The 27755-nt window shown below is 46.5% G+C and overlaps 1 protein-coding gene across 2 annotated transcripts; it reads right to left on the bottom strand.

The window, feature by feature from the left end:
- Positions 1 to 338: 338 nt before the first annotated feature.
- NSFL1C (NSFL1 cofactor) lies at positions 339 to 23830 on the bottom strand. Of its 2 annotated transcripts, none has more exons than XM_025469566.3 (9): positions 23669 to 23830; positions 21078 to 21175; positions 15156 to 15230; positions 12489 to 12654; positions 11784 to 11876; positions 10642 to 10751; positions 9705 to 9842; positions 3124 to 3288; positions 339 to 2054 (listed from the first exon to the last, which is right to left on the bottom strand). In XM_025469566.3, the coding sequence occupies exons 1-9, from the start codon at positions 23771 to 23773 to the stop codon at positions 1892 to 1894; spliced, it is 1113 nt and encodes a 370-aa protein (XP_025325351.1). In that variant the 5' UTR covers positions 23774 to 23830; the 3' UTR covers positions 339 to 1891. The 2 variants fall into 2 exon arrangements, with proteins under 2 accessions (XP_025325351.1, XP_048956547.1); XM_049100590.1 differs by lacking the exon at positions 23669 to 23830 and adding an exon at positions 22959 to 23071.
- Positions 23831 to 27755: the final 3925 nt, after the last annotated feature.

Genomic DNA, 27755 nt, shown 5'->3' with positions numbered 1-27755 from the left:
CCCCACCCACTTTCCAGGTTAGGTGGGAATTCAAAGAACCCTCTGCAAACTCTTCTAGATGCAGGTTCTAAGTGGTGTTTTTACGATCTCTTAGGGGATGTACTAATTAATGTAAGCAGAAATAACATAAGCAGAGTGTAGGCATACAAGGCTGGGGGCTGGGGTCTGGGCTGGAGTATATACAGATACAGGGCATGGCAGTTAAGAATACGAGCTTTGGAAGCTGACCGACACCACCTTGCCACTTTACCAGCTGTGACCTGGGCTTTAGATTTTGCACTGTAGTAGCTACTGTTATCACACTTCTTTAGAACAATCCATTAGAAAGTACAAAACTCTGTCGTCCTCATTCTGGTTTTTAATAGTCAAGGTGACAACAATTCACAAAATTTTTGCAGACCCATGTCTAGTTTCCAGTCACCTCTGCCTGCCAGACATGCCATGGATCCTGCTGCCCCTGGCAGGCCCCCACCAGTTTGTGATCACAAACACCAAGTCACATCCCTTACTCGGGATGGGTACTGGGTGAAACCCCAAGCCCTTCCCTACCTCTGGGTAGAAGTAGTATTCTTGTCTCGCCGTAGGGGTGAAGCAGGAAAGAGAAAGTGTGTGGCAAGGAGTGCCTGAGAAGAGGGGTGAGGCATATTATGATGATTCAAAACCAGGAGACTCTGAGTCAGTGGTGATTCAGTGTTGGGCTCAGTGGATAGGGTAGTGGAAAGACTTTCATCCAAGACCCCTGTAATTCTCCTGTGCTGAACTTACACAGGAAGTACACTTCTGGGGGGAGCTCTTTCTCAGGGGGAAAGACTACCTGAGTTGCTGCCAGTGGGAAGGCAGCAGAGCAGAGTACTGGGAACAAGACTTGCACAGAGTCATGGATGCTACTCACCTTCAAAATGGACTCAGGAGTCTCTGGCAAACACTAACAGAAGGGGCTGGTAAAACGGGAACCCATCCCTTCTCTCCCATGTGGTTTGCCCTGCATCATCAGTGGATAGCTCAGTGACATTCTGGTTCTGTTTTTCCAGGCCAAGATGCTTATTCTGCACTCATTTGGGTTGGCAGGAGCAGCTTCCCAATGAGAAGACACCCTATCTCCCAGGTATAGATCTCTCCATGTAGAGTAAGTAAGACAAGGGCAGACAAGGGCAGAACAGCTGAGATCCGGGGCGCAAGTAGCCCAGATGAGGGAGGAAAGGGCTTGGGCAGGTGGCATAGTTAGAATCCCAGTTGGCCAAGGCCCAGGGAGCTTGAATTTCCCAGGGTTTGAGTGAAAGGAGCACAGGGAAGTATTTATTTTCACCTAAAGGGCTCGTGTGCATCTAGATCTGACCTCACACTTTAGGCATGCCTACTGTTGCCCAGTTTTATCTAAGCAAGAGATTTGTTCTTGTGGGAGCAAGTGGCTACAGAGCCTCTTTCTTCAAGTGCCCGACTCCCTTCCCAACAAAGCAGGAAACCCTCTACTAGTCATCTCAGGGATGGCAGGTGGACACTAGTGGATGGGAGCTGTGTGTCACAGCAATTTCTAAGCAGAGATGATGGAAGGCAGGCTCCTCCCCACGTACCCTGGAAATTAATGTGATCTTCCAGCAATCAAAGCTGCCTTCAGTGGGAGAGGTTCTGTACAACATGCTGGTGATATTCCTTCAATTTTTTTGGTTATTTTTATTTTTTTTCTTTAAAGTCCATTGATCGTCACAAAAACCCAGGAAATGCAACTAAGGAGAAAACCAATGTCCAACCGAGATCTAAGAACCCAGAGCTACGGAGGAGACGTGGCACTGGACTGCTGGGTGTGCGGGAAGGGGCGGGAGAGGCGGTCCCCGCGGGGCAGCTGGCCGTGGGAGACGCAGGAGGGAGATGAGGCTGCCGGCCAGGCGGGCGGTTATGTTAACCGCTGTACGATGACGGCGTTGAGCAGGTTGGCTTCCTTCAGGGTCTGGCTCTCGTCAGCCAGTTCTTTGTTCGGGAAGGTAGTCATGAGGACAAAGCTGGTAGCAGCCATGGCCGGCCGGGCATCCACGATGAAGAGTCGGATATCGCTGATCCTGGTGGAGCGAGGGTGAGTGGGGAGGTGGGTGAGCAGGACCCTTCTTTGCTGTCCACAACCCCGGGCATCCTTCTCCACAAGGCAGTCAAAACACTCATTTGGAACCACATCAGATCATGTCACTCCCTTGCCTAAAAACCTTCACAGCTGCTCCCTGTTTCCTTGGGATAAACACCAACTCTACTACCTTACTGTGATCCCAAGTCCTAATTTAACACCACCCCCTTCCCCTTGTTCTGTCTTCCTCCTCCTAAGTTCTCATGCCGTGTGCTTCCTGCCCACATTGGGGTCCTAAAGGCTCCTCTGCCGATCCTTCTCCTGTAATCCTACTCACACACGTTTCAGTTTAGCCCACATGCAAACTCTGTCAGCACTCAAGGACTGTCAAGCCATTCCCTGGGTGCCATATGGACTTCTGGTTTAGTTGGCCTATGACTGATGAAATTTAGATACTGTTATTCTAGAAAAAAGCACTGCCAAATACCTATAAAACCAAGTAACACTCTTCCCCTGTTAATCTCTTCAATCTCTGTGCCTCAATTTCCCTATCTTTAAAATGAGGTTGGCATAGTTTGCTTTGATCTAGCCCAGATGATCTGAAACAGTAGAGCAGGTATTCTAGAATTCTCAAGGGGCAGATCTAGAAGGCACTTTCATAGCCCAGTGGTTTTTAGAGATCCCCGGGGCAAAGGGAGGAGGCGGATAGAGGAAGCCAGTTGGAGGGGATGTTGGCATTATGTCCCCTCCTCCCCTCCATCAACCACAGTAGTTCAGAATTTATTTTTCTACACCTGGGCTTTACCATGAAATTTTCTGTAAATAAATATTGTGGGGGTGAAAAAAGATACTAATAATTCTAAGCCCCTAATTTTACATGTGAGGAATAAGACCCACGGAAGGGAAGTGAACAGTCACTGGCCACAAGCTTAATGCAAGAGCCGGGACTAGAAACAAAGGCTTCAGACTTGTAGACCTTCCCCTCCCACTGCCTCCTTTGGGGCCAGCACACAGTGCCTGCTGTTTAGGGGGCCCTCCCAGAATAAGTGGGGCCAGACGGCGCAAGGCACCTGTGGCTGTGGTTGAACTTCTGCACCAGCCTCCCGCCGTCGGCAAGCCGTATTTGGATGTTTGTAGTGGGCTGTGACTCGTCGATTGAGACAGAAGAGCTGGCTTTGGCTTCGTTTTCTGCCTGTTGGGCTGGAGAGCTGGTATTCAACACCTGGGGGGCCGTGCTGAGGAGAGAGGAGCATATCAAGCTGCACACAGAAACAAGGCCCTGCAGGAGGGCAATCCCGCCTCGAAGCCAGCCTGAGCCCTGGCTGTGCCCGGCACTAGGCTTGCTGCTGCCGCTACAGAGTGACAGAGACAAGCCCTGCCCTTGTGGAATCTAGGGGCCCAGCAGACTGTACTCAGGCCCCGAGCTGCTGCTAGCCTCCTCACTCCTGAGTAATCTGGGCAGGTGACTCAGCCCCTTCCCTGCTGTCCTCACCTCAACAAAGGCTTAAAGGGAGGAAAGCAGGATGCATGGCAGCCTACCGCCAGACCAGACCAGGATGAGTTTTAACCTCAGAGAAGGGCAGTCCAACTCTGCAGCAGAGGAGGCCTGACACAGCCAGGCAGGTGGCTGCTGGAACGCAGGGACCAGTTCAGACTCCTTCCCTGTCATGGAATTTTCAGGCCTGCATTCCCTAGTGCAACCTCAGGAGTGTGCACATTTATTCTCCTGTGTCAACTATCAGAAGGAGGCAGAGACTTCCCACAGGCCAACCAAGTACCCTGCACCACAGGGAATATTTACATAGTATGAGCAGAACATGGTCTGTTGCAGTGTTTAGAGCTCAGATCTTAGATCAGATGGACTGGGGTCTAAATTCACACACTAGCTCTGTAGTGCAGGGCAAGTTACTCAACTCACTTAGTTTCAAGAAGGGTAGTAATGAGGATCTTGAACAAGGGTGAAGGCTATGTGCCTTCCTCAGTTTTTGTGAGGGAGAAAAAGGAGAATTACATACGATACTGACATATACAAAATGTACACAGAACTATCAATTCTCAGGACATGTGGGTGGCTCAGTCAGTTGAATGTCTGACTCTTGATTTCTGCTCTGGTCACGATCTCAGGGTTGTGGGACTGAGTCCCACATCCAGCTCCATGTTCATTGTGGAGTCTGCTGTTCTTCCTCCCGCTGTGTACATGCTCCCCCTCAAATAAGTAAAATCTTAACCCCCCCCCAAAAAAAACCCTACCTCCCAATTCTCGACAACTGTTGGGAGGTTTTGTTCCTCTCCTGTAAACACCCATGCATCTCACTTTCCACATTTCTCTTAGCAGATACCCTAGCCCAGACCCATGCAGAGAGAAGGCCATGATATGCCAGCTTGCTTGCTTCCCCCAAGCTTCTAATTTTATCAGTTCCTACACTTCTCCCATCTTTACAAGCTAAAAATGGTAATCATAGCAAATCCAACAGAAAGTGCTTTCCCAAGTGTGTTTCTGGGACCCTAGTCCCCCCACAACCCAGGGAAGTTGTGGAAATGTCTCCTAACAAACTGGCAGCACCAGAAGCCACTTGCATATTAAATGTCTTGAGAGACTGTACAGTTAAGGCAAACTTATTTGACCACATCCTTTTTTCAGGTGACACTTGTATATACTGTATCATGTCAAACACTGCCCCAGAACACATAGCTAGCAAAGGACTGAACAGTGAACTTATTCTGTTCTGTGAATGTGAGAGCGTGGGCTCAGAGAGCCACCAAGTAGAGTTCAGGAGACAACTCTGGCCACTGTTACCAGCTACGAGAGGAACTGCTTCTATAATATCAGCCTCCCAGCACATGGGACTCAAATGCGGGCCAGGGCACACAGAGAAATCACAACACCACAGACTTCAAGAGATGCTCACAGTGGAAAGTTCAACATTACACCTGTAAATGCCTAAGACCAACTGTTTTATTCAGTAGTTTTATGGGTGTTAGGTCAACTGTCTAATTAGACTGTAGGTGGACTGTCCCTCAACTGTTTATATAACACTTCCAAGGATAAAGAAGCACTCAGTGAAGCTATTGCCTGCCAGAAAGGGAACTCTTACATTTTCAGTCAGGCCTACAATGAGAGAGAAGCTATTTCAAGAGGGCCCAGGGTACCTGTTTGGGCAACGGTGGAGGAGGCAGGGAAACAGAATAGAAACACCCATAAACATGGGTGTTTGTGCATGCACTGTCTTGGGGGTTTTGATAGCCTCAGCCTCATGACTCACCACAACTGTCCTTGTGGGTACAGTTCTCCATTTTATGGATGGGAAAACAGAAGTGTATGTCGTAGAGCAGTTTTTCAATTTTTAAAAACTTACATAACAAGCTTTCTCCCTGTATGTTCTGTGTTCCTACCAGTCAAGCCTCACATTCCGTGGTTTACTTTACAGCAAAAATGCTTTCTCAGACTTCTCCCCTGCTCCCAGAGAATCTGAAACATCCCTCCCTTATGAGCTGGGTGACCCTCAGCAAGTTAGTGAACATCCAGGCTTCTCCATTTCCTTTTCTGTAAAAAGAACCACAGAACCATACCTTTCAGGGCAGGGAGTCCACACATAGCAGCCATTACAGAGTTAAGTGTGATGCTGGAAAAACAGCAGAGGACCAGCCACCCAATCTCAGTTCTACTATGGAATTATACAAGAGATGTGGCCTTGTGCAAGTTACTCAACCTGCTGGGCTCCAGTATCTGCATGGGTAACAAGGAACTGTTCTGCCATGAGGATTAGCTGAGATAACGTGTGCAGAAGGCCTGACATAAACCAGACAATTAAGAAGTCCTCCATATACGGAGGCAACTGATTTTTTTGGCCTTCTTCCCAGCACAACTTCTTGCATGGAGTTGGTGCTCATCATATGAAGACCGGGAAAGCCTGATGCACAGACTTGGCTGTGTTGCTTCTGTTTCTCTTGCACATCCCACGATTAAGGTGAGTTAGGGAGGCAGGACAGACAACACTATATGTCTACGATACACTAATCACCCAGCTGGGCCTTCGGCTGAGTATTTCACACAAAGTAGTTCATTTAATCCTCAATGGCGTGTGAGGTAGAGATTCATTATTTCTAATGTATAGATGAGGAAACAGGCACAATGGCATTAGGTAACATACTGAAGATCCCAGTGTTGGTTTGATGTGAAACCAGTACACAATCCAAGCTGCCTGGCTCTTGTCCTGTGCTCTTAACATCTGCCACACTTTCCTGCCAGGCCTTGGGATCAAGCAGACCTAGACCTGGACTTACAGAACACTGTTCCAACACACAGTTTGCTCACTGATAATTAAATGGGAATTAAATGAAATTTCTGGTTGAGATAATAGTTAAAAATAATCCACCACATCCAGCATATACTAGAAACACAAACAAATGCTTATGTGGCTATGTAATAACAATCCCAGATGCAATGCAGCATGACAGGTAAGAACAGAGACTGGAAGGAACCCATCTCTGAACTGACCAGGCGTGTGACCCTGGGTGTGATCTGACCTCTTCAAGGCTCAAAGTCTTTATTTGTGGACTGGAGACTGAAACAGGATTAAAGATAGTAACACATATGAAATGCTTACTACACTGCTTAGCTAATAACAGAAAAACACTCTAAAAGCTGATTCTATCATTTCTTAAGGTCCTGTCCCACTTATATTTGTCTGTATTTTGGACCCAAATCAGCTGGAGATGCTACTGCCTAGCCATGGGCTATAACTGGAAGGTCACCTAAGGGGCACGCCCAACCTACATTGCCCTCAAGGAGGGTGAGGATTAAGGAGGAGGAAACTCTATACCAGATCTTATGGTTCTTATTTGTAGCAGAACACTCAAAGTGTATTAGGTCCAAATTGCTCTAATTGTGTATGAGAACCACATGCATTTGTAATAGAACTCAGCTTTGGGTTTGGTGTTTCCTAAGAACTCCTAACACTTGTGCCATTCCTCTCAGCGGCTGGGCACCTGAGGCAGTGAAGGCACTTCATTTAGGGATGGGAACGGTCAGATCAGACATCCAGAAGTTTCTTTACTATCTCCCTGTAAATACCATACGACTCACAGAGCAATAGAGCCTCACCCAGACCGAGAGCCTGAATTACTCAATTGTTCATTTCCTTTGTAGTCAGGAATTAATGGGCACTGAGGTGCTTTGTTGTCACAATTATAAGTGCTGACACTTTGCCATCTCTTTACAAATATGACCACTGCAGAAAGCATGGTGAGCAGCTGAAATTCAATCTGGGTAGCAGCAACCCTATACCTTCCTCAGAGCACTCTTGGCATTTGTTACTCATAATTAAATAAATGCAGTCTTTCCTGGACCTTCAGAGTAGTTCCTGTCCAAACAAATGTAAAACCTAAAACAAGTTTAAGAATCTTCTCAAATTTTTGAACTGAGAACCATTTATTCATTCAGATCATTAGAGAAAAAACCCAGAGCTGACTGATTTTTGAGGCAAACTTGAGAACATTTTCTTAAACCTTTGGCTCTTGATCATTTTAATTGACAAGACAATGGAAAATGTTGCAAAATTTATGGAAAAACTAAAAAAGTTGTCCATCTGTTTAAGACTGAAAAGCTAAAACCTCACTTAGAAAGCCAAACTGAAATAAAATGAAAGTGGCACTGGCAAAGAATATTTATTTACCTGACAACATCAAGGTCTGCCAAACACCTGATTATAAAGATCTGTCTCAACTTGTTGGATTCATCCTCCACATAATAAATTATTTATTCCCATTTTGTTAAAACAGACTTCCTTAAAAACATTTTAATTTTTTGAGATGTGGAGTCTTGCACAAATAAATAACAGAGACTTTCCATTAAGTATCTTGAAACCAAACAAGCCCAACTGTACAGTGTTTTGAGTTCTGAGCCCTTCCTTATAATTGCTGGTAGGTAAAAATAGATACATCCTTTTTGGAGGACAATATGACATCATCTTAAAAAAATGAAAGCCCTTTTGAGCCAGCAATTTTACTTTTGGCCCAAGAATAGTGGGTATATAAGAATTTAATTAGAGATATTCATTGCAGTGTTGTTCTTAATACTGGCAACTGCCTAAATGGTTCACAGCATGGACTGGTTAAACTATAGCACGTACACAAGATCAAAAGTTATGTATTAGAACTAAAATAGTAGAAATGCATTTTATTGGTATTGAATGACAGCCATACCAGTATCTTTCATTAGGCAAAATAGCAAGTAATAAAACAACATTGTTTACACAAACGTATAGGACTAGAAAAATACTAACTGGATATATCTGGGTGTTAGGTTTAGTTTTTATTCTTGATCTGTATTTTCTAAAAGATAATATGTGTTATTTTAATAATTAAAAAAATTACCTAGTGCTCTACAAGTTTACCATAGCTGGCAGGGAAGCCACAGACAGGACCACTCTGAGGACAACTGTCTGTCTTGGACTATCCCATAGGCCCAACAGGGTGGACAAAGTGAAAGCATGGTAGACTTAATATTTCAGTCCTGGGAAATCATCTATTGGTATCTAATGTTCTGAGTTATTACCTTTGCTTCTAATAAAGCATGAATGGCCAATAGGGAGGTAGGGGATTCTAGGAGAAGGCCCGCTCAAAGCTCAAAAACTGCCAGAAATAGGTCAGAGAGGATGCTTGCTGGGCAGGTGTGGGAAGCAATGCCAGTTAGAAGGCCTGGGTTCCAATCTTGGTTTCACCACATACCAGTCATGCACCCAAGGGTAACTCTTAGAACCCAAGAATCTCAGCTTTCCTTCAGTAAAATAATGATTGTACTAGCAGGGAGGGTCATTATTTCCTGAATGCCTCTTTTAAGCACAGTTCTCTCTGAAGAATACTGACCAAGTGACCCACTGACAGAGCTCTGAGAGAAGGCAGCCTGTGTATGTATGGGTTCTCTGGTGGGAGAACTCTGCCTATCAAAGGCAACAGTGACTTTACCAATCAGATCCTATCAGGGGTTTGAATGCAAGATGGAGGCAGTGGCAAAGGACATAGGCAGAAAAAGTCACAGAAAGTGACAGTGTCAGGCAGGGTCAAAGGAGAGATAAGAGCCTTTATGATGGTGGAGCAGCAGCCTGCACATGGCAACAATGTTCCTAACCTTCCTTGGATCCTGAACAATGCTGCTCTAAGGCTGGCTGGGTGGGCCAGTCTAGAATTATTCATCCCTGCAAAACCTCATTCCAGGTGACCTGAGAAAACGCATGTCTATTTCAGCCATAAGCCATGAAGGAGGTTACTAGCATGCCATGAACATGCTGTATTACTGAATCAAAGCAACAACATATTACCCTTACTGCTTACACTGACTGCTCACTGTGGGGCAGTGCTCTGTGCTCCTCACAATAACTGGGGAGGTAAGGACTCTCATTAGTCCTATTTTGTATTTGAGCAAACTGAGGCTATAAAGTCTGAGGTCATACAGCTAGAATGTGAAGAAGAGATTTCAAGCTCAGTTCTTTTAACACCAAGGTCTACATTCTCCACTCTCTTCCTCCCATAAAAATGAACCATGCAGTACCCTGTAATGGTGAAGAGCTGGATGTAAAGTGAGTGAGTTATAGGGTCTGCAGGGTGTGGTAGAGTAACCAGCATGTTCCGCTTCCGCCTGTGCTATTCTTACCTGCCCAATTTCTGACCCTCGCCAGTGAAGGCTTTGAAGGCTCCCTTGGGCTTCACAAAATCCTCATCCCGATGGTCTTCCATGTCCAAATTCACCTGCCCGCCGTGAGCTAACCTCCGCAGCTCCGCTGGCACCTCCCTGCAGGAGAAAAGGCAATACTGGGGTCCACACGAGCAGCACAGGAACCGGCAACAAAGGGTGTAAAGGGAGGAGAAATATCTCAGTTCCAAATGTGAAAATAGCTGGGCCTCCACAGGGAGCAGCTACTTTAGTGGCTACTGTCTGCCTCCCACTTGTTTCTCACTTGCTCAAAGTCCCAGTTGAGACCTCTATCTTATTTGGTAACTTGGTTCTGTCCCAGGCCCAGAAGGGAAAAACAGACACACACGGTTTTAGATCTGTGAATCTGTATTCCAATTGTGTTAAAACTGCTTAAAACTTTTTACTTCTTTGCCTGCCTGGGTGTCTGTCAGTTAAGTGTCTAATTCTTAGTTTCGACTCAGGTCACGATCTTAGGGTCCTGAGACTGAGCCCCAGGTCGGGATCTGTGCGGAGCATGGAAATTGCTTGAGATTCTTTCTCCCCCCACCCCCTTCCCATGTTCACATGTACACACTCGTGCATACTCTCTCAAAAAAAGTTAAAAAAAAATTTAAAAATGGGAAGGGGGGGCACCTGGGTGGCATAGTCAGTTAAGCATCTTGGTTTTGGTTTGGGCTATGATCTAAGAGCCATAGGCTCGAGCCCCACATTAGGCTCCACACTCAGTGTAGAATCTGCTTGAGAGTCCTTCTGCCCCCCCACCCCGCACTCTCCTGCTCTAAAATAATCTTTTTTTTTTTTTTCACTTCTTAAATAATAAAAATCTGATCAGCTTCTTTTCCATCTGCCATTCCACTCACGGACATGGAACCCAGAGGAGGGCTTCTCTGCTCACCCTCTGCGGATAGACTCCAGAAACTGGGCATTGGATGGGTCTTGGTAGCTTCTGAGTTCACCATTGTCCAGGCTGAACCCACTCTTCCAGAGCTTTAACACTACATGAACCTGTGACAATAGGAGGTAAGCAGTCCATACATTGTCAGGAAACTGGCAAGCACTCCAACGCGAACCTGCAAATTAGCAAGTTCTTACTATTTTACTGTATCATTATCAAAATGATACACACCACACACACGCATGCACAAAGAAATCAATCACCAAATATTAACCTAAAATAAGGTGATATGGCAACAGATTAAGAGCATGGACTTTTGATTTAAGCCGACCTGGGTCTACATTTTGATTTTGCACTCACTAGCTAAGTGGCTCTGAGCAAGTGACTAAGTCAAAGCTGTGGCTTATCTGAAGGGTTTCCAGTGTGCTTGGCATGTAGCTTATGCTCAACTAAACGGCCATGGCAAAATTACTCATGGGACTATTTTGCAGTCATTACAAATGCTATCTACAATCCCTGTTAACTCTCCATACATATTCACAGAAAAGGGTCTAGGCTACAAACCAACATATTAGTAGCTACTGCCTCAGATGGGTACAGTTTTTATTTTCTTCTTGGTCGACTATATTTTGGAATAAAACCTCAAATGATTAAAAATAAACACATAGAAACTAATGGTCACAAGACAAGACATTTGTTTATGGCATAATACTACGTTCACAAACTTCACAATTATTGATATAGTCTGAGACACTTAGGGTAGAGGACCCTATGCACAGAAAAAAAAGGAGTGGGCAGTAGTAGTAAGGAAAATTTTTTCAAAGTTGTGTTTTAGGCCTCTTGGGTAGACTGAAGGCCAAGTTCTTTAGCCATGTCCACACTGCCAGAAAACCCCAGAATCATGATCCCTCTGCCCAAAATTTGTGGAATGCTCAGAAAACTCCTTCATTTGTCCATCCCTTCTGCTCACCCCTTCTCACAAGTGCCCCTGCCCAGTCATGTAATCCTCTCCACTCCCAGACCACAGTAAGGGCACTGCCTCTTCCCTTTGAGGATCTGCTGGTGCACACTAACATGTGACCAATCTCTTCTGAAAAATGGCAGAACAGTCTATTTCCCAAGGAACGTAGATGCACACTCACATCTTGGCCGGAATGCCGCCTCCTTTCTCCTGCCACATAGGCAGACTCTTCCTCTGGTGCTGCCCCAAGGCGATAGCCACCCCCTGCAAATGGCTATAAAACACAAGGTCATAAAACACTTGAGACGGTCAATGGTGGTGAGTTACTCAGATACAGTAACATACCTCAAGCTTGTTACCTACTAGGTGCACTTTCTCTGGTACTGAACTCCAAGCCATTGGGCCAGGTAGTATGGCAGATGAATTAAGTGGCCAGGATTGGTGAAAAGTGGAATGAGGGAGGAGGTGCTGCTTGGCTAAAGGGAAAAGCTGCTACTAAACTCTAGCTAATAATGGTCATGCAGAAATCTGGGTGCAAGACACAGACTTTCTGACTTTCCCAAAGACAACAGAAATCTAGAATTTCTGTAACACAGGTGGCTACTAATTAAAACAAAATACTGAGTAAATCAAGTTGGTTTAGGCCAAATAAAAACGTGTGTATAGGATCTGTTCCAGCCCACAGGCTACAGGTTTGAAAATTGCCTCAAATCTTTATTTCATGCTAAAAAGTGAGAGAATCTACATTATTCTGCCGTAGGTAAGAGTAACTAAGCAATAAAAGACAAAACGAAACAAACTCTGTCAGTACTGGGGTGAGAAAGGGCTCCCACTTGCCCTCAGAACCAGAGTCCTGTGGGCATAGACAATAACTGCCCATGCTCACTCTGGGTTTACTGGTTTCTCCAGGGCTCTTGGTCACTCGCTCCACAGCTACAGCTCCATGTTCCTTGGCACCTTTAAAGAGATCATCCACCAGCTCGTTGGGACTTTTCTTCCTGGGAGGGCCAACAATCTGCTGTCCACTTCTCTCTGAGCCCCCGGCATAAAACCTGTGCAGAAAATACATGTCTACCACTAAACGCACTTGGAAAACATGAATAGAACATGTGCCAGGCTCTGGGCTAGGGCTAGGCACACAGAGATAAAGGGTGCAATGCCCATCTGTAAGGAATTTATTGTCTAGCTGGGGAAATAGTAAGTAGGCAGGCAGGCATAATGCAGTATGAACAGCAATGGAGGTAAGGGGTGCTCTGGAGCATTGGGCTGTGGGAAGATAATCAAGGCTTCCTAGAATATCTTCTGGGTTGAGTCTTGAGGATGAGGATATGTTTATCAGGTGAAGAAACCAGGGAAGGGCATTCCAGGCATGCATGACAACATGCCAGCTCCAGAAAGAGTCCCAACTGGGAATTAACCATCTGGTGGCCAGCACCTTTCTAGGAGATAGCAACTATGGTCACAGTCAGAAGCAGCTATCACTAGCAGCTCTGGGTTAACAACGGCAGTGGTATGGTTAGTACAAGCAGCTAGGCTCTGGTGCTGGCTCTGACACTGAGTGACCCTGGAAAAACCAGTACATTGCCCTGAATCTCATTTTCCTTATCTGTGAAATGGGAAGGAAGGACCACATGCCCTACCTACCTGCTCCTTAAGTCAGGGCCATGAGGTTCAAATCAGCGGATGTATGCAAAAGAACAAGCACAGAGTAATGCACACATGTAACGTGGTGTGATAACAGCACCGAGAGTTCACCCAAGCTTCACCTCACCTTGCTATTCTTGTGGTATCCACTGGGGGCAATGAAAAGAAGGTACTGAAGGAGGTTGGGAAAGACAAATCCAAGCCCCAAGATACCTACACGAGGCTCTGCAATGGACCAACCGTGGCTTGAGATTAAGTTAGCAGTTTTTAATTTGGTTCTGAAAACCAGTACGTGTGTAGCCTGGCTAGCCACTTGTTTGTCACTCCTATTCACTGCCAGGTCAACAACATGTCTCCGAGTGGAGAAGAGTTGAGAACCTATAAAATTAGTCTCAGCCTTCTACTTCCTGACATTTCCCACTGACTGCAAGGCAAGCCACAGGCCTTGACAAGGACGACAGCACCAATGTCATCACGTCTGAAATGCTGAGGGGGCAAGGATGTAATCAGGATGTGAAATAAAGGAAGGTCATCACCTGGAGTATGTGACAGGACAGGAAAAGGAGGCAGCGGCCATTTAGGAGTTGGGCATTCACATACTTGATGGCATTGCCTTTCACTCAAGGAGTGTAAAACTCTGAACCTTGAATGTATCTAAAAAGAAGGCTGTGAGGCAGTGTAAAGGTCACTATATGGATGAAAACAGAGAATAGAACACATGTAATTTCTCAGCCCGCTTCCCAAAGAGTGACCATGAGATAAGTATATTTCCATAAGGCCTACTATGATGATCCTCAGGAACATCTGACCGACCCAGGCAGGGCCCATGAGGAACTAAAACCTGTGAAATGAGGCTGCAGATGAGGTTCTGTTCAGTGGACTGAAAGGTCTTTATTATGGAATCTCAAAGCCTTGCCTATGATTAAGTGCTTAAAAATGTTCATTCCCCTAACCCACACTTTGATTTCTAGAAACTTCCCTAGGAAAATAATCTGAAATGTAGCCAAAGATTAATATACAGAGATGTTCATAGCACTGATATTTACAGTGTAAAAAACCATCAAAAACCTAAGTGTTGGACAACCCACATGATAAATTATTATTATAATTACTGAAAACACTAATGAAGAATCTTAATGGCATAGAGAAGTACTGAAAAAATAACATTACTCCAAGAAAAACAAAAAACAAAATGATCTGACCATCACCATGTAAAATATAATACCAAAGTACATTTTTATACAGAGCAAAGACTGAATAGAAATACGCCAAAACTTTAACTCTAGTTACCAAAAGGTTCAGGAGTGTTGTATTTTTTCAGTACATATTCTGTATTTTCCACAATGGACACTATTTTTATTACAGCATTCTCTAACAGTTAAAAACAAACAGTACATGTATGTATGTATGCACGTACGTATGTGGGGGAATACACACTGATATCCCTTTTACTCTGCTTATTATGTGATACACTGCTTTTTTAATTAAAAAGAAAAACTGGAAAGATATACACCCAAAATACTGACACCTGGTGACCACTGGGTTGCGGTATTATGAATAACGTTTTCTCCTTCTTTTCAATTTGTTTCCCTTCCCCTAATACTCCTCAACAAATACGTATTATTTTATTAATTAAAAAAAGAAAAACCCAGAATACCACAAAAGAAAAAAAAAAGTAATAGGGGAAAGGAAGCCACCCAGGCACCCCCAGTTCTTATTCTTCAGTTGCTCTCAGTTCTCCGTTCCCTCTAAGCTACAGGGAATAGAAGACTGTTTCTAGGATATAAACCACCCAGACTAGCCCATGGTAGTAATGGCAAATGATAACTGGCAAATTATTTTTCTAGATGATTTATATACATTATCATGAACTTTCCTGTGGATTGTGCACTCCTCAACAAAGACTCACCTCTGGCCCTCTTCCTCCTCCTCCTCTTCGTCTTGGTCATGAATGAGGTCTCTGAAGGATGTCACCCTATTATCACTGGAGACACAGAAAGGAGCAAAATGATCTCAGGGAGAGTTAAACAAAATTAATCCCCATTAACAGTTGCTAAGGAGTTGAGGACGCAGGGGTTAGATTTTTTTGGTGGAGTAGAAGAGCAACTATGTGAAAGAAAGCTAGCCTTTTTTAAAATTTATCAAAATAATGTGGCATTTTTCTTTGAGGTCACTCAGGACTGCAAGTAAATTAGAAAGGGCTACCGTGAAATAAGATGGAGTCCAATTTAAGCTCCTTTAGAGGGAGGAAAGGGGAATGGTATGGGGTACGTACTACTTTAAAAACTTAAAACTGGATAGCTCTTTCCATTTAATTTTTATTAATTTTTAACAGATTTTTATTATTTTTAAACAATCTTCACATCCAACGTGGGGCTCAAACCCACAACCCTGAGATCAAGAGTCCCAGGCTCCACCCACTGAGCCAGCCAGGCAACCTTCATCATTTAATTTTTAAATACCAAGGGACGCTTGTGTGTTAGGCACTGAACTGGATACTAGGTCTATAATCAAACATTGTTCTTCTTTTTTTTTTTTTTTTAAGAGTTTACTTATTTATTTGAGAGAGAGTGAGCAAATGAGCAAGCCATGAGCACGGTGAAGGGCAGAGGAGAAGCAGACTCCCTACTGAGCAGGGATCCTGATGTGGGCTCGATCCCAGGACTCTAGGATCAAGACCTGAGCCAGGGCAGTCCTGGTGGGCAGTGGTTTAGTGCTGCCTGCAGCCTGGGGTGTGATCCTGGAGACCTGGGATTGAGTCCCACATCGGGCTCCCTGCATGGAGCCTGCTTCTCCCTCTGCCTGTATCTGCCTCTCTCTCTGTGTGTCTCTCATGAATAAATAAATAGTCTTAAAAAAAAAAAATGAAATCCTAATTTCCTATCATAAAAAGTATACTAAATGAACTAAAGATTAAAAAAAAAAAAAAAAAAAAGACCTGAGCCAAAGGCAGATGCTTAACCGACTGAGCCACCCAGGCACCCCCAGTTCTTATTCTTCAGTTGCTTATAGGCTTGTGACCCCTGGGCCAGGAAATCATCTGTTAAATACTATTGGTAGGGGCTGTGGCAGAGGAAAGTACATGGGACGTGTGGGTACAGAATGTCTTTCCCTCATGGGGTGGGGATGGGGGAACATCAAGAAAGGTTTTCCAGGAAAATGCAACATTGGACTGTGTGCCAAAGAACAAGTGGACCATCAGTCAGGTGGATAAAAGGTGGGAGGGGGGTAAGGGAGCACAGGGCACTGCAGAAAGTGCTATACATACATACAGAGTAACACATTCCAGGAAGGACAAGTTATCCAGAAGTAAAAAGGAAATGAACACATGACTAGTACACCTCTGTTTCTGCTGCAGGCTAGTCAAGAGAAAGTTTTTATTGATGTTCAGGAAAAAAGCAGAACTGTGTGGGGGGGCCGGACAGAGCACACTAAAAATGTGTGAGAAGGGTCACCTTCTTCCTCTGACACTTTTACACTGTCATTTTTTTTGTTTAGACTGTCCTCAAGGAACATAGGAATCATGGGACACATTATATAAAAACATTTTCTGTATTTCTTAGGGGGAAAAAAGTAGGTTGTCTATAATATGTGCAATACAAGTTTGGTGAGGATAGACCAAGAAACTTCAAGGAACTATTTTCTAGGGAGAGAGACCTCAGTTCAATGCTGAAGATCTGTATCAAGGAGACAATCACAGGACAGAACAAGCTTTGAAGTGCCACAGACTAGAAAAGAGAGAACAAAGACCAATTAATGTAGCAAATGCATTCTTTGCTTGAGTTAGCTGATAGCAACCTCCTGGGCATTCCTGGATGCTCTATATGACATGGTTCAAAAGGATCCAAGTGATAGATGTGCACTACTGCCCTGAAAGGCTAATTCCACTCATTAATCTTCCCAAAAGGAGTTTTCTACAGATACTCCAGCCTAGCATCCATGGGGGAAAAAAACCCTCTCTCTGTTGTTAAATACCTTCAAATACCATGTGTACACGTGCTGGAGCATACTACTTGCTCTGGCTACAGGTTTAATTCTTTCTCCAAAAGTTCTCACATCCAGACTCTGGACTCTGACGTCCATATACCTGGTTCTAATCCCAAATGAGCCACACAGGGATCTAGGGCATGTTAATAAAGTTCTCAGAGTCTGCATATTCTCGTGTGCCAATGGGGTCAATCACAGCACCAAACTCCCAGGCTTTCTGTGAGCTGTCAGGGCACTGATGCATGGTGCCAGCACGTTTCAAGTGCTAGTCTCAAGAAGTGGTTCTCAAAATGCTGGTCCTTAGACTGAAAACATCAGCACTATCTGTGAGACTGTGAGAAATGCCAGTCCCCAGGCCTGCCTTAGAGCTCCTGGGTCAGAAACTCTGAGAGGAGTGCCCAGCACCCTGCATTTGAGGAGCTAAGTAATTCTGATGTATGCTTAGAGCTGCACTAGAGTAGCACTCAGAGTTACCTTATGGCATGGATGTCCAGGGGATACCACTGATTTTAGAACACTCTGTCCTCCACAAAGTGGTAAAATGTCTCAGAAATTCCATTTTTCAGCATCAAAAACTCTATCTCCCAGGTACCCTGGCATCCTGAAGTGCAATAAGGTACTTTGTCAGATTCATGTTTCATAAGTGATAGAAACATTATACCTGTGCTGTCCGGTATGGAAGTCATAGTCACATGTGACTACTGAGCATTTGAAATGTGTTTTGTATAAATAACTGAATGTTTGTTTTAATTTCAACTAAACACCCATATTAAACTATTGGCTCCTACACTGGATAGTACAGTTTTAGAGAATCAGAAAATGGCAGTCCCTGACACTCTTAGGAAAGAAGAGTTTAGCTGGATGAAGAAACAAAAACAGGAAGACATTCACCACTACCTCTTGCTCTGCCCTGTGCTAGGTAGAGGGGTCAGAGGTGCTGGACAGGGAGGCCATATGTGGCAGAAGCAGCTCTGAATATACACAGACTTGGGCTTGAATCTGCCCTAAAAGCAGCTATCAGTTACTCAATCTAACACCCAGCACCCTACCGACTTCCAAAGTTGCTGAGGCATAACAACATAGGTAAGAAGAGACAGATGGTGGGTGCTCCTGAAATCCCAGCCCTCCAACTTCCAGGAACTTACAATCTACTGAGGGAGAAAAAATGAAGTTAAATATCAGAAGAGTTCAAGACAACCCAGGAGAGGTCACCAAGCAGTACGTGGATATGGGTCAAGCAGTGAATGAATGAACTACAGATGACTAGATTTCTGAGTAACAATACCAATGCATGCTGCCTATGGGTTGGGGATGATGCACTCAACAGAGAAGGTAGGGAGTAGCTAAACCTGGAAGGACACGTGGGATGTAGACAGGCAAGAGTGCAAGCGTGTCCAGTTAGGTGAGAGGCTCAAACAAAAGCAGGAGAACCAAATATGAGGCAAAACTGAGATACCAATGAAATCAGTTTGGTTGGAATAAAGATTCAAGAAACAAGGAAGAAGGGGTAAGATTAGGATGGGCTGGTTCAGGGCCAGCTCTGGAGGACCCTGAATGTCCACAAAGGGAGCAGTACATCATTATGGCTGAGAGCTGAACGATAGAAGCAGAAACAAATCTGCATTTTAAATCCCTGTTTTATTAGCTATGCATCTTGTGAAGATGCCCAGCTTCAGTATCTTCATCTGTAAAATGGGTACTATACACATACATAGGGTTGTAGTGAGGACTAAAGAGATATACATGTCAAGGCTTAACCAGGGCCTGGCACCTGGCAAGTGCTCAATAAATGACAACTATTATTACTGAGGAGTTTAGACTATCTTATAGCAAATAGTTAACCTTTTTATGTCTCACAGACCTTAGAAGATCTGATAAAAGCTATGGATTTTCTCACCAGAAAAGATACAACACACATACAAAATTCTGCCTGCAATTTCAGGGCATTTATAAGCCTTCTCACATCCATTCCAGATTCCTCCTGGGGGTTCAGGGCCTCCACATTAAGAACTGCCATTCTAGAATCAAGAGACGACCTCACTAATGGAGTTCTGCTCCAGAGCAACAGTCGAGAGCAGCAAGACAGGGTGAGCTGGAAGCAGGCTAAGTGTCCTACAACACTCAGGTCCCTCAGGGTGAGGGCAGAGGCAGGTCACACACACACAACTCTTCTGAGGTGCTGGTACAAATGTGGCTTGTCCTGAGAAGGCACTCTGGGTTTTCCTTCTGGACCAGGACAACGATGTTACAGACTGTGTCTTCCCTTCCGGACAAGGACAATGACGTTACAGACTGTGTATTCCCTCGCTCCTTTTTTTGGCTTCACCCAAGCTGAGTACTATGTCTGAGGCCTAACCAAAGCAACAAAGCAAGGCCTTTAGCCTGCACATGTGTTCAGTCTTTCTCTCTCCTTGGTCTTAATATTAAACTCTATTTCCTTGATTCTTTTACTTGTAGGTCTACTTTTTAGTTTATGTATTTGTTGTGGAAAGAGACAGGGGACACACAGGAAAAGAATAGAGATCATGAAACCTGATACTGACAATAATAATAATAAAAGGACAATGGCTAACATGTGCTATGTTCAACGTGCTTTGTAAATTACAAACTCATTTAATCTCCCATACAGTAGGCACTGCTATCATGCCCATGTGAGAAGCGAGGAAAACCAAGGGACTGAGACATTCAGTAAAACGTCCAAGGTCACAAAGCTCCCAAGTAGCAGATCTGGGATTTGAATGCAAGCAGTCTGGTCGATAGGCCTATGCTCCAATAAATCATTGCCTTGATAAGACTTTGAAGCTACAGAGGAGAGAGGCACCCAGGAAATCAGCCATCTCTTTAGTGGCTATGTTCCAGGTAGTAACATCCAGGTGAGCCATCACCCACACCTCGTAGGTCAGTCCCTGTGAATAATTAAAAGATCATCTGCCTACTACTTTTTTTCTGGACATGGTAGATAGGGAAAGAAGCTAAGGAGGAACAAAATCTGGGGTTAGAGTTCCTTGTTTTTAGAGGGAGGAAATGTAATTTAAAGCTTGGATGCCCTTAGAGAAAAACACAATTTACCACCCCACTGGCAAAGAAACACTCTATCTGTATTTTGGGGTTGATTTAAAAACCAAACAAATTTTTATGGCAAAAACATATACCACAGAGTAGAAACAAATCAGGCTAGAGCAGAGAGGAGAGTTGTGGTTCAGATACCTTTGTAGGAAGACGCCCTGCCTGTCTCCTAAAAGACCAGAACTGTCTCACTCAGCAGATCCTAGCACTGATCCATCATGGGAACCTAGGAGTTAGAGGCTGGGACAGGCAATAGAAATGGGATTATAAAGGGTAACTCTTTTTCACTTAATCAACCTGGGAAAGAGTGGGTTACACAGGTTTATTTTTCTCTAAGACTTGATAGGGTAATGGGCATCCTAAAATATCAAAAGAGCCTTTCTAAAGTCATATAGTCTAATCTTTTACATCTACAGCATCCCAGAAAGGAAGTTCTTTGGTTTCTACTTAAAAACTTCCAGAGATAGGGAGAATACTCCTCACATTCATAAATAAAAGACTCCCAAATATCTTAAAAGTAGGTTCTGTGGTTCTTTCTCCCCAGGACTGGACCATAAACCACACTCAGGTAAAAGTCTCCACCTGAGGGTGTCGTGCATCTCCTCTACAGGAAAGGAGCAAGGCATGTAAGGAACTAGTATCCATCAGTTAATCTAACTTTCTCAGTCCAACCCACTGGTCCGTATCCCCAGGCCTGAACCCTCCTTCAAGTCAGGAAATTGCTCCTCATCACTGTTGGAAGCACACCCATGTAGCAATAATAGAAGTTGGCCCTTACCTGGGGGCTGTGCCTCTGGACACTGAACTGGGGGTTGCCTGCGAAATGGTCACAATGTCTTCATCCCCTCCATCCTCATAAAAGCTCGCTAGGGCGATCTGAAACAGAGAGGTAGTAACTTGGGATTCTTAAGCCTTCATCTAACACATGATCCCTTTGAGTGCAAAAAAAAAAAGCAAAGTCACCAAGATATGGCCCATGTTTTACAATGTGGCCTGTATCTGGGGACCAGAGAAAGTAAGATCAAAAGATAGCAGCCCAACTATTTCACTTCATAATCATCTGAAACAAATTTCACCTACTAAGGGGAATAGAAGGCAAAAAGGAAGGCTGGGATAGAGACACTCCTCACTCTCATTTTATCAGGAAATGTGATCCAGGAAAAGCAGTGTACATTTATTGAGCATTTATTTATGTGCCATGTTGTTTTGAGGATAACTCTACATATGTTAACTCATTTAATCCTCAAAGAACCCTATGTGATTAGTGTTATTATTGTCTCATTTTATAAGTGACACAGAAACACTGAGAAGTTAAGAAAATTGCCCAAAGTTAAGCAGCTGATAAGGAGTAGAGCCAGGTTCCATCCCAGGCAGTCTGCTCAGGCCCTTACTCAGCTTTTATGGGATAGACAGGAGCCAGGAACAGGGAGACTGGTCTAGGTTGCTATTTTTACTTTCTCACTGAGGCCCAGTTTCCTCATCTATGCAATGGAGACACCTGTCCCACCAACCCTGCACGATGCACAAGAGGACGTATTAATATTCCTGCACAGTCATGCCTTAGCTCTCTACGCACACAAGGTATATGGGATTCTTTTGACCCTTTGTGTTTGATCGTTTCTTTCAGACTCAATGGTTAGGTATTTCCTAATCCCTTACTTTAAACAGAGAAACAAAGAGCACTGAGGTCTACGGAAATGAGAAAGATATGGATCCTGGTCTCAAGATCAGCAGCCTTACAGGCTCGAAGTGAGCCCTTGTGGGATGTCGTCAGCCCATGAGGAGTGTGCCCCTGTGGGATAGAATCAGTTGGCTGGAGGCAGCGTGCTGTCATAGAACATGCACTGAACTGGGATTGAGGGCGGGCCTACATTCAATTCCTGGCCCTGCCAGGCAAGTCTTCACATGTATGGGCCTCAGTTGCCCTACCTGTTGTGTCAGGAGACTAGGACTGATGACCTGGTGACTGTAACATTGTGAGCTTCTAGGTTTCCCAGGCAGCAGCTGTATTTTGTATTTCTGCCCCACACGGGGGCTTTACACTGTGCGTGTGTACAAAGCGTGATGCTACACCTGACTCTTTTGCTCCGGGGAAGCAATTTAAATGGTGGAGTTTGCAGATCCAGTGCAAATCTCAACCTCACTGCTTACTGGCTGTAGGATCTTGGGGGCACACTACTTGCCCTCTAGGCTTCCAACTCCTCACCTATACGAAGGACCTAGTCCTCTTTACCTCAGCGTTGCTGGGATTAAATAAATCGTCACCTGTAGAGTGCCTGGCACTTGGTGGTTTAGAGCTTGGGCTCTGGAATCAGAACTGAGTTCTGTCTTCTCCGCTTCCAAAGTGTAACTAGTGACGTCTTGAGCAAATCACTTAACCTCCCTAAGCCTCAGCTGCCAAACGCAAAGATTAAATAGTTTAAGACACGTCTTTGCTTTTTTCCTAGAAGTCGCTGAAATGCTTTAGGACATTATGGGGTGGTGGAAGGGGAGGTGGGCGGGGGATGGGGGGCACTGGGTGACGGGCACTGAGGGGGGCCCTTGACGGGACGAGCACTGGGTGTTACTCTGAACGTTGGCAAATTGAACTCCAATTAAAAAAAAAAAAAAAAAGACACGTAAAGCAGTCGGAAGGGCACCTGGCTCAAGAAATACTAACCACCGTCATCTACCTCGGACGGAGGGCGGGCCGAGACCCCTAACGCAGTTCTTTTTTTCTACGATTAGTTACCGAGCGCCCGCTCTGAGCCAGGCACGCGGGGAGTCAGACCTGACAAACGCCCTCCCTCGTGGGGTCGCCTCAACGTCCTCACTAACTAGTACGTGACGACCATAACCCCCACGCGTCTCCCCTCAAGGAGCACCTAACTCGGAGAGGCGAACGCGCGCCCCCGCCCTCGGGGGAGCGGCTCCCGGCAGCCAGGCCGGAGGGGGCGTGGGCCGACTCGCCGGCCGGGTCCCGCCTCCCCCTGCGGCCCGAGCGGCGCAGACGGGACCGACGACCCCCGCGGCCGGCGCGGCGCCACCCGGGCCGTCGCTCCCGCCCGCCCGCCCGGCCCCTCGGCGCGGCCGCCACGCCCCCAGGCTCCCCCTCCACGCGGCTCGCCGCGGTGCCCGAGCCCCGCCGACCTCGCGGGCGGGCCGGGCGGAGGGGAGCGCGACGCTCGGCAGAGCGGGGCCCGGCCGGGGCCGGCCCGCGTTTCCCCACGCCCGGCCGAGCTGGCGACGCGCGGCCTGCCACCTCGGGACCCTGAGGCCTGGGGCGGGCCGCGGCCGCGGGATGACTGTGCGCTTCGGCCGCCGCGGGCTGGAGGCGCCAGACGCCCGCCCCCCAGCCCCGGCCCGACGCGGCCGGCCCCGCGCCGCTACCTGCAGGTCCCAGCCGGCCGACTCCAGGAAGAAGCGGGCCCGGTCCTCGTCGGCCCCAGTCACCGCCACGAACTCCCTCAGCGCGTCCTGCCGCTCCGCCGCCATCTTCGCCCTGTGCGCCGCCCCAACCGCTCCGGCCGCCGCCGCACAGCCTCAGCCCCGCAGCCGCGTTCCGCCCGCGGGTCGACCCGGCCCAGCCGAGCGGCGCCAGCCCGCAGGCCCCGCCCCATGCGGTGCCTCACGCAAAGCCCTCCGTGCGGAACCGCCCCCACCCCCCCCCCCAGCTCCGCGCCCCCTGGCGGCCGCGACGCGGACAGGCAGCTCAAGGGCGGCGGTGGAAGCCGCGCGGAGGAGGAGGGGCGCGGCGGCGCTTGCCCGCACCTGTGGGACGGAGGCTCTCGGGGCGAGCCGGATTCGCAGTTATGCGTGGACTCATTCCTTCATCTCATTCATTTATTTATTCGTTCGTTCATGCCCTTGTTCACATATTTACTGAAGGCGGTCAAAGGGCCTGGTGCTCTTCCAGGCGAGGAGCAACGCAAAGTTCCTGCGCCCTTGCTCACATTCTAGGGGAAAAAACAGGCCTGGAGCGACAGGTTCCCTCCTCTGCTCCCAGGGGCCTCCCCGCGCCTTCCTCCGCTCTCACACCGCGCAGCAGACGGAATCTCAGGGTCCGCAGGACCCGTGCGAGACCTGCCAGCTCCTCCATCTCATGTCCTAGGCACCCCGCGAAATCCCTCTGCTCCAGCTCCAGGCTCGCTGTCTTGCAGGCGTGCATCCGCGTCAGAGCCCTGCCAGCAGGGGAGGCTCCTTTTTCCTTGGTGGCGAGGTGTTCCCCCACTTTCCTCAGGCTTCTGCTCTAAGGGCACGCCCCCTCCCCCCAGTGTAGGTATTCCCTCCTCAAGGAGCCCTTTCCACATCCCTGGGCTCCATCAGGCATCCTTGTGCAGGCCCTGTGGGGCCACATGAAGTGTCAGGCTTCCCCGGGGGCCACAACGTGGCTTATCAGCACTCGCTCTGGACTCAGCCTGGGGTTGAAGCCCAGGTAGTACTGCTTGTATGGTCTTTCCAAGCCGCAGTGTCCTGATGGGTACACGGAGCTCCTTACAGTACTGCAGGGGGCGGGTGTGTGTGTGTGTGTGTGTGTGTGTGTGTGAGGATCCACTGCTCAGGGTAATGCCTGACACTCGCCAAGCCCTCTACAAATGTTAGCTGTCATTTTCCCTCCTGGGACCTGCAGTCACTGGTATTAAACAGCCACTTACTGATCCTTTGCTGAATCAATGGAGTATCTGAGCATCCAGATGAGAAGTTCAAGGTCAGAATCTGAGGAGGACAAGGATGCAGGGCGGGTACCTGGACCCCTGGAGAGTGTTGAGCTGACTGTGGGGTATGATCCAATTTCAAGAAAAAGAACTATTCCTTTTCCATAAAACAGATGCCTTTATAATGGGGAGAAATGGCCTGAGACCTCAGACCCATAAATGTTCCTTCCCCAAGTGAGGTGGCTGCAAAAACATTGCCCTCAGTATCCATCATGGTTGTGGGCTGGGCTCTCCCAGACAAGCTGGGTGACAAGTGCAGGTCTCTACCCTCTCTGGGCTTGAGGGCCTGCTTTTAATTAAACAAGGTGGGAAGGGAGTCGGGCCAGTCCAGTGTTCACAGCCTTCGCAGACCCACAACCCCTTTTTCATAAAAAACCATTTTCTATCACTCCTTTACTACCTTACATGGAATTCAGAGATGATAAAATTGACCTACACACATTGAAAAAAATCAACATCATGCCCTAACTGGAGAAATAAAGAAATAATTAGGAATAAGATGATCTGTATTTCAATTCTCAGGGATAAATATAATACAAGACAAAATGAGCCAGTTAGGGGCTCACCTCTGTGTACAGGGATGCTTTTTTGTTCGTTTTTGTTTTTGTTGTTGTTGTTGTTTTTTTTTTTTTTTAAAGTAGGCTCCAAGCCCAGCATGGAGCCCAACATGGGACTTGAACTCACAAACCCTGAGATCAAGATCTGAGCCACTCAAGCAACCCCATACAGGGTTGTGCTATGCATGATTAAAATATTATAAATGTGTTGCTGTGGGTGACATAATTTTTCAAAATTATAAGAAATTTATTGATAAAGTTGCAAACAACACAAAGTTCAGTCTTTCCTCGGATGACATAGTAGTTACACTCCTGGGAAATTTGGTGTATATTTAAAGCCGTACAAAAAAAAAAATACTCTATATGTCAAATGAGGTAGGATCTAAGTTCAGGTAGGATCTAAGTTTTTTTAAAATAAAAAACAGGTTTTCAGCTGTGTGAAGTCCTGGGAGGACATGGAGGTGGAGGGACCTTCCTTTGTGGTGTTCAAAGACGGAACACAACTTGGCAAACCTAGTGGTGATGAAGAGTCATGAAACCTAGATCCCCTGCCAACTCTACTTGTGGATGTTCACAAGTCAATGCTGGCGTGCACACATCAGGAGACACAATGGCATTGTTTCTGTGTGCGATAATGACAGAACAGAACAACTCAGGTCTCCATCAACAGAATCACAAATGTGATGTATTGACACAATGGAGTATCACACAGCTGTGAAGATGCATGAATCAGAGCTCCAGGTAGCCAACCTGGATCAATCTTGAATGTTGAGCCAAAAAAGCAAGGTTGGGAATGACGTGTGGAATAACATGCCAAGGCATGGCACCCCTCTCACCCTGCTCCAGGGAACAGTGCTCAAGGCTGCCATCCTCAGGGTGGCAGGATGCGGGAAGCTCCTGCCTATCCCTCCTCGTCCTTGGGCTCTCCGCCTTCTCTGCAGGAGCAAGTGCGGGGGCTCTGGAGGCCCGAGGAGAGCAATGGGGAACAGGCCCATCTCTCATTAGGAGCTGCCATGGAGGCCAGGCCTGGGCAGGCTTGATAGGAGTTTTCTCAGGAAGATGGAGGAGACGGCAAGAACCATGGGTGGGGATGGAAAGAGAGAAAGAAAAGGAGCAGGAAAGAAGAAAACAGAAGAGGAGGGAAGAAACAGATGCTCTGATTCAGGGAGGCCTGGACTACAGCCACTGACCTCCCAAGGTCTGGATTCCGAGGCCCAAGCAGGATGAAACTGTAGTAGGATCTGTGGCCTGGGGCCCACACCCTCTTCTGTGTTTCGTAGGTCATCTTACAGGTATAGGGCTCCACACCCCAAGGCAAGGGAGGGGCTGGACTGGGCAGCTCTGACACCAGTTCCTTCCCCACTCTTTCAGGCTGTCAACAGCAGGTTTTCCTACTGTGCCCACCAAGGGCCCTGAGTTACCCATGGTTTGTTTTATTTGCCAGGACTGCTCCTGCTTGCACACCCACTGGGCTTGGCACAGTTAATGCCTTACATGCACCAATGCATTTCAGCCTCAAAACTACCTAAGAATGGAGGGATGCTTGGGTGGCTCAGTGGTTGGGCATCAGCCTTCAGCTCAGGGTGTGATCCTGGAGATCCGGGATCGAGTCCCACATCAGGATCCCTGCATGGAGCCTGATTCTCCCTCTATCTGTGTCTCTTATGAATAAATAAATACAATCTTTAGAAAAAAAATACCTAAGAAGGGAGATGCTAATGTTGTTACCAGTTTATGGAAACCAAGGAAACCAACACACTGTGAGAGAAACAAACTCACCCAAGAGATGATTAGGAGAACTGGAATTTGAATCTGAGTAGATTCCCAAGACTGTGGACTTTACTTCTACCCTCTACACCCCCTCAGATGTTACAGGGGTCTAACATGTGCCAAGCATCTGCTTGGTGCTTACGCTTCCTGTGTCCTGTCAAGCACACTCCTGCTTCAGAGTCTTTGCCCTTGCTGTTCCTTGCGCCTATTACGTTCTCCCCTCCAGTTATCGGCAACTCTCTACTCACTCCCTTCAAGTCTCTGCTCACTTTACCTGTGGGGACCCTTCTGACCACCTTAAATAAAATGTATCTCCTCTACCTTGTTCTGGCATGCCCCCCCCCGCCAGACTCCTCCTTCAGCCCTATTATTCCTTTAGCATTCACCATCATGTGACATGTTACTTATCTACATTTACTTGCTTGTTGTCTGTCT

This window comes from Canis lupus, chromosome 24 (assembly GCF_003254725.2).
Source record: "Canis lupus dingo isolate Sandy chromosome 24, ASM325472v2, whole genome shotgun sequence".
Classification (NCBI taxonomy): domain Eukaryota; kingdom Metazoa; phylum Chordata; class Mammalia; order Carnivora; family Canidae; genus Canis; species Canis lupus.
Note: the sequence above shows the minus strand (reverse complement) of the source record. Positions and strands in the feature narration are given on the sequence as shown.

What these genes read in the sequence shown, in the direction of transcription:
- NSFL1C (XM_025469566.3), bottom strand. Translation starts at nt 23,773, where the DNA reads ATGGCGGCGGAGCGGCAGGACGCGCTGAGGGAGTTCGTGGCGGTGACT. An exon ending in CGGCCGGCTGGGACCTGCAG is followed by an intron (nt 21,176 to 23,668) that starts GTAGCGGCGCGG and finishes TCTCTGTTTCAG; the next exon opens with ATCGCCCTAGCGAGCTTTTA. An exon ending in TCCAGAGGCACAGCCCCCAG is followed by an intron (nt 15,231 to 21,077) that starts GTAAGGGCCAAC and finishes CTGTGTCTCCAG; the next exon opens with TGATAATAGGGTGACATCCT.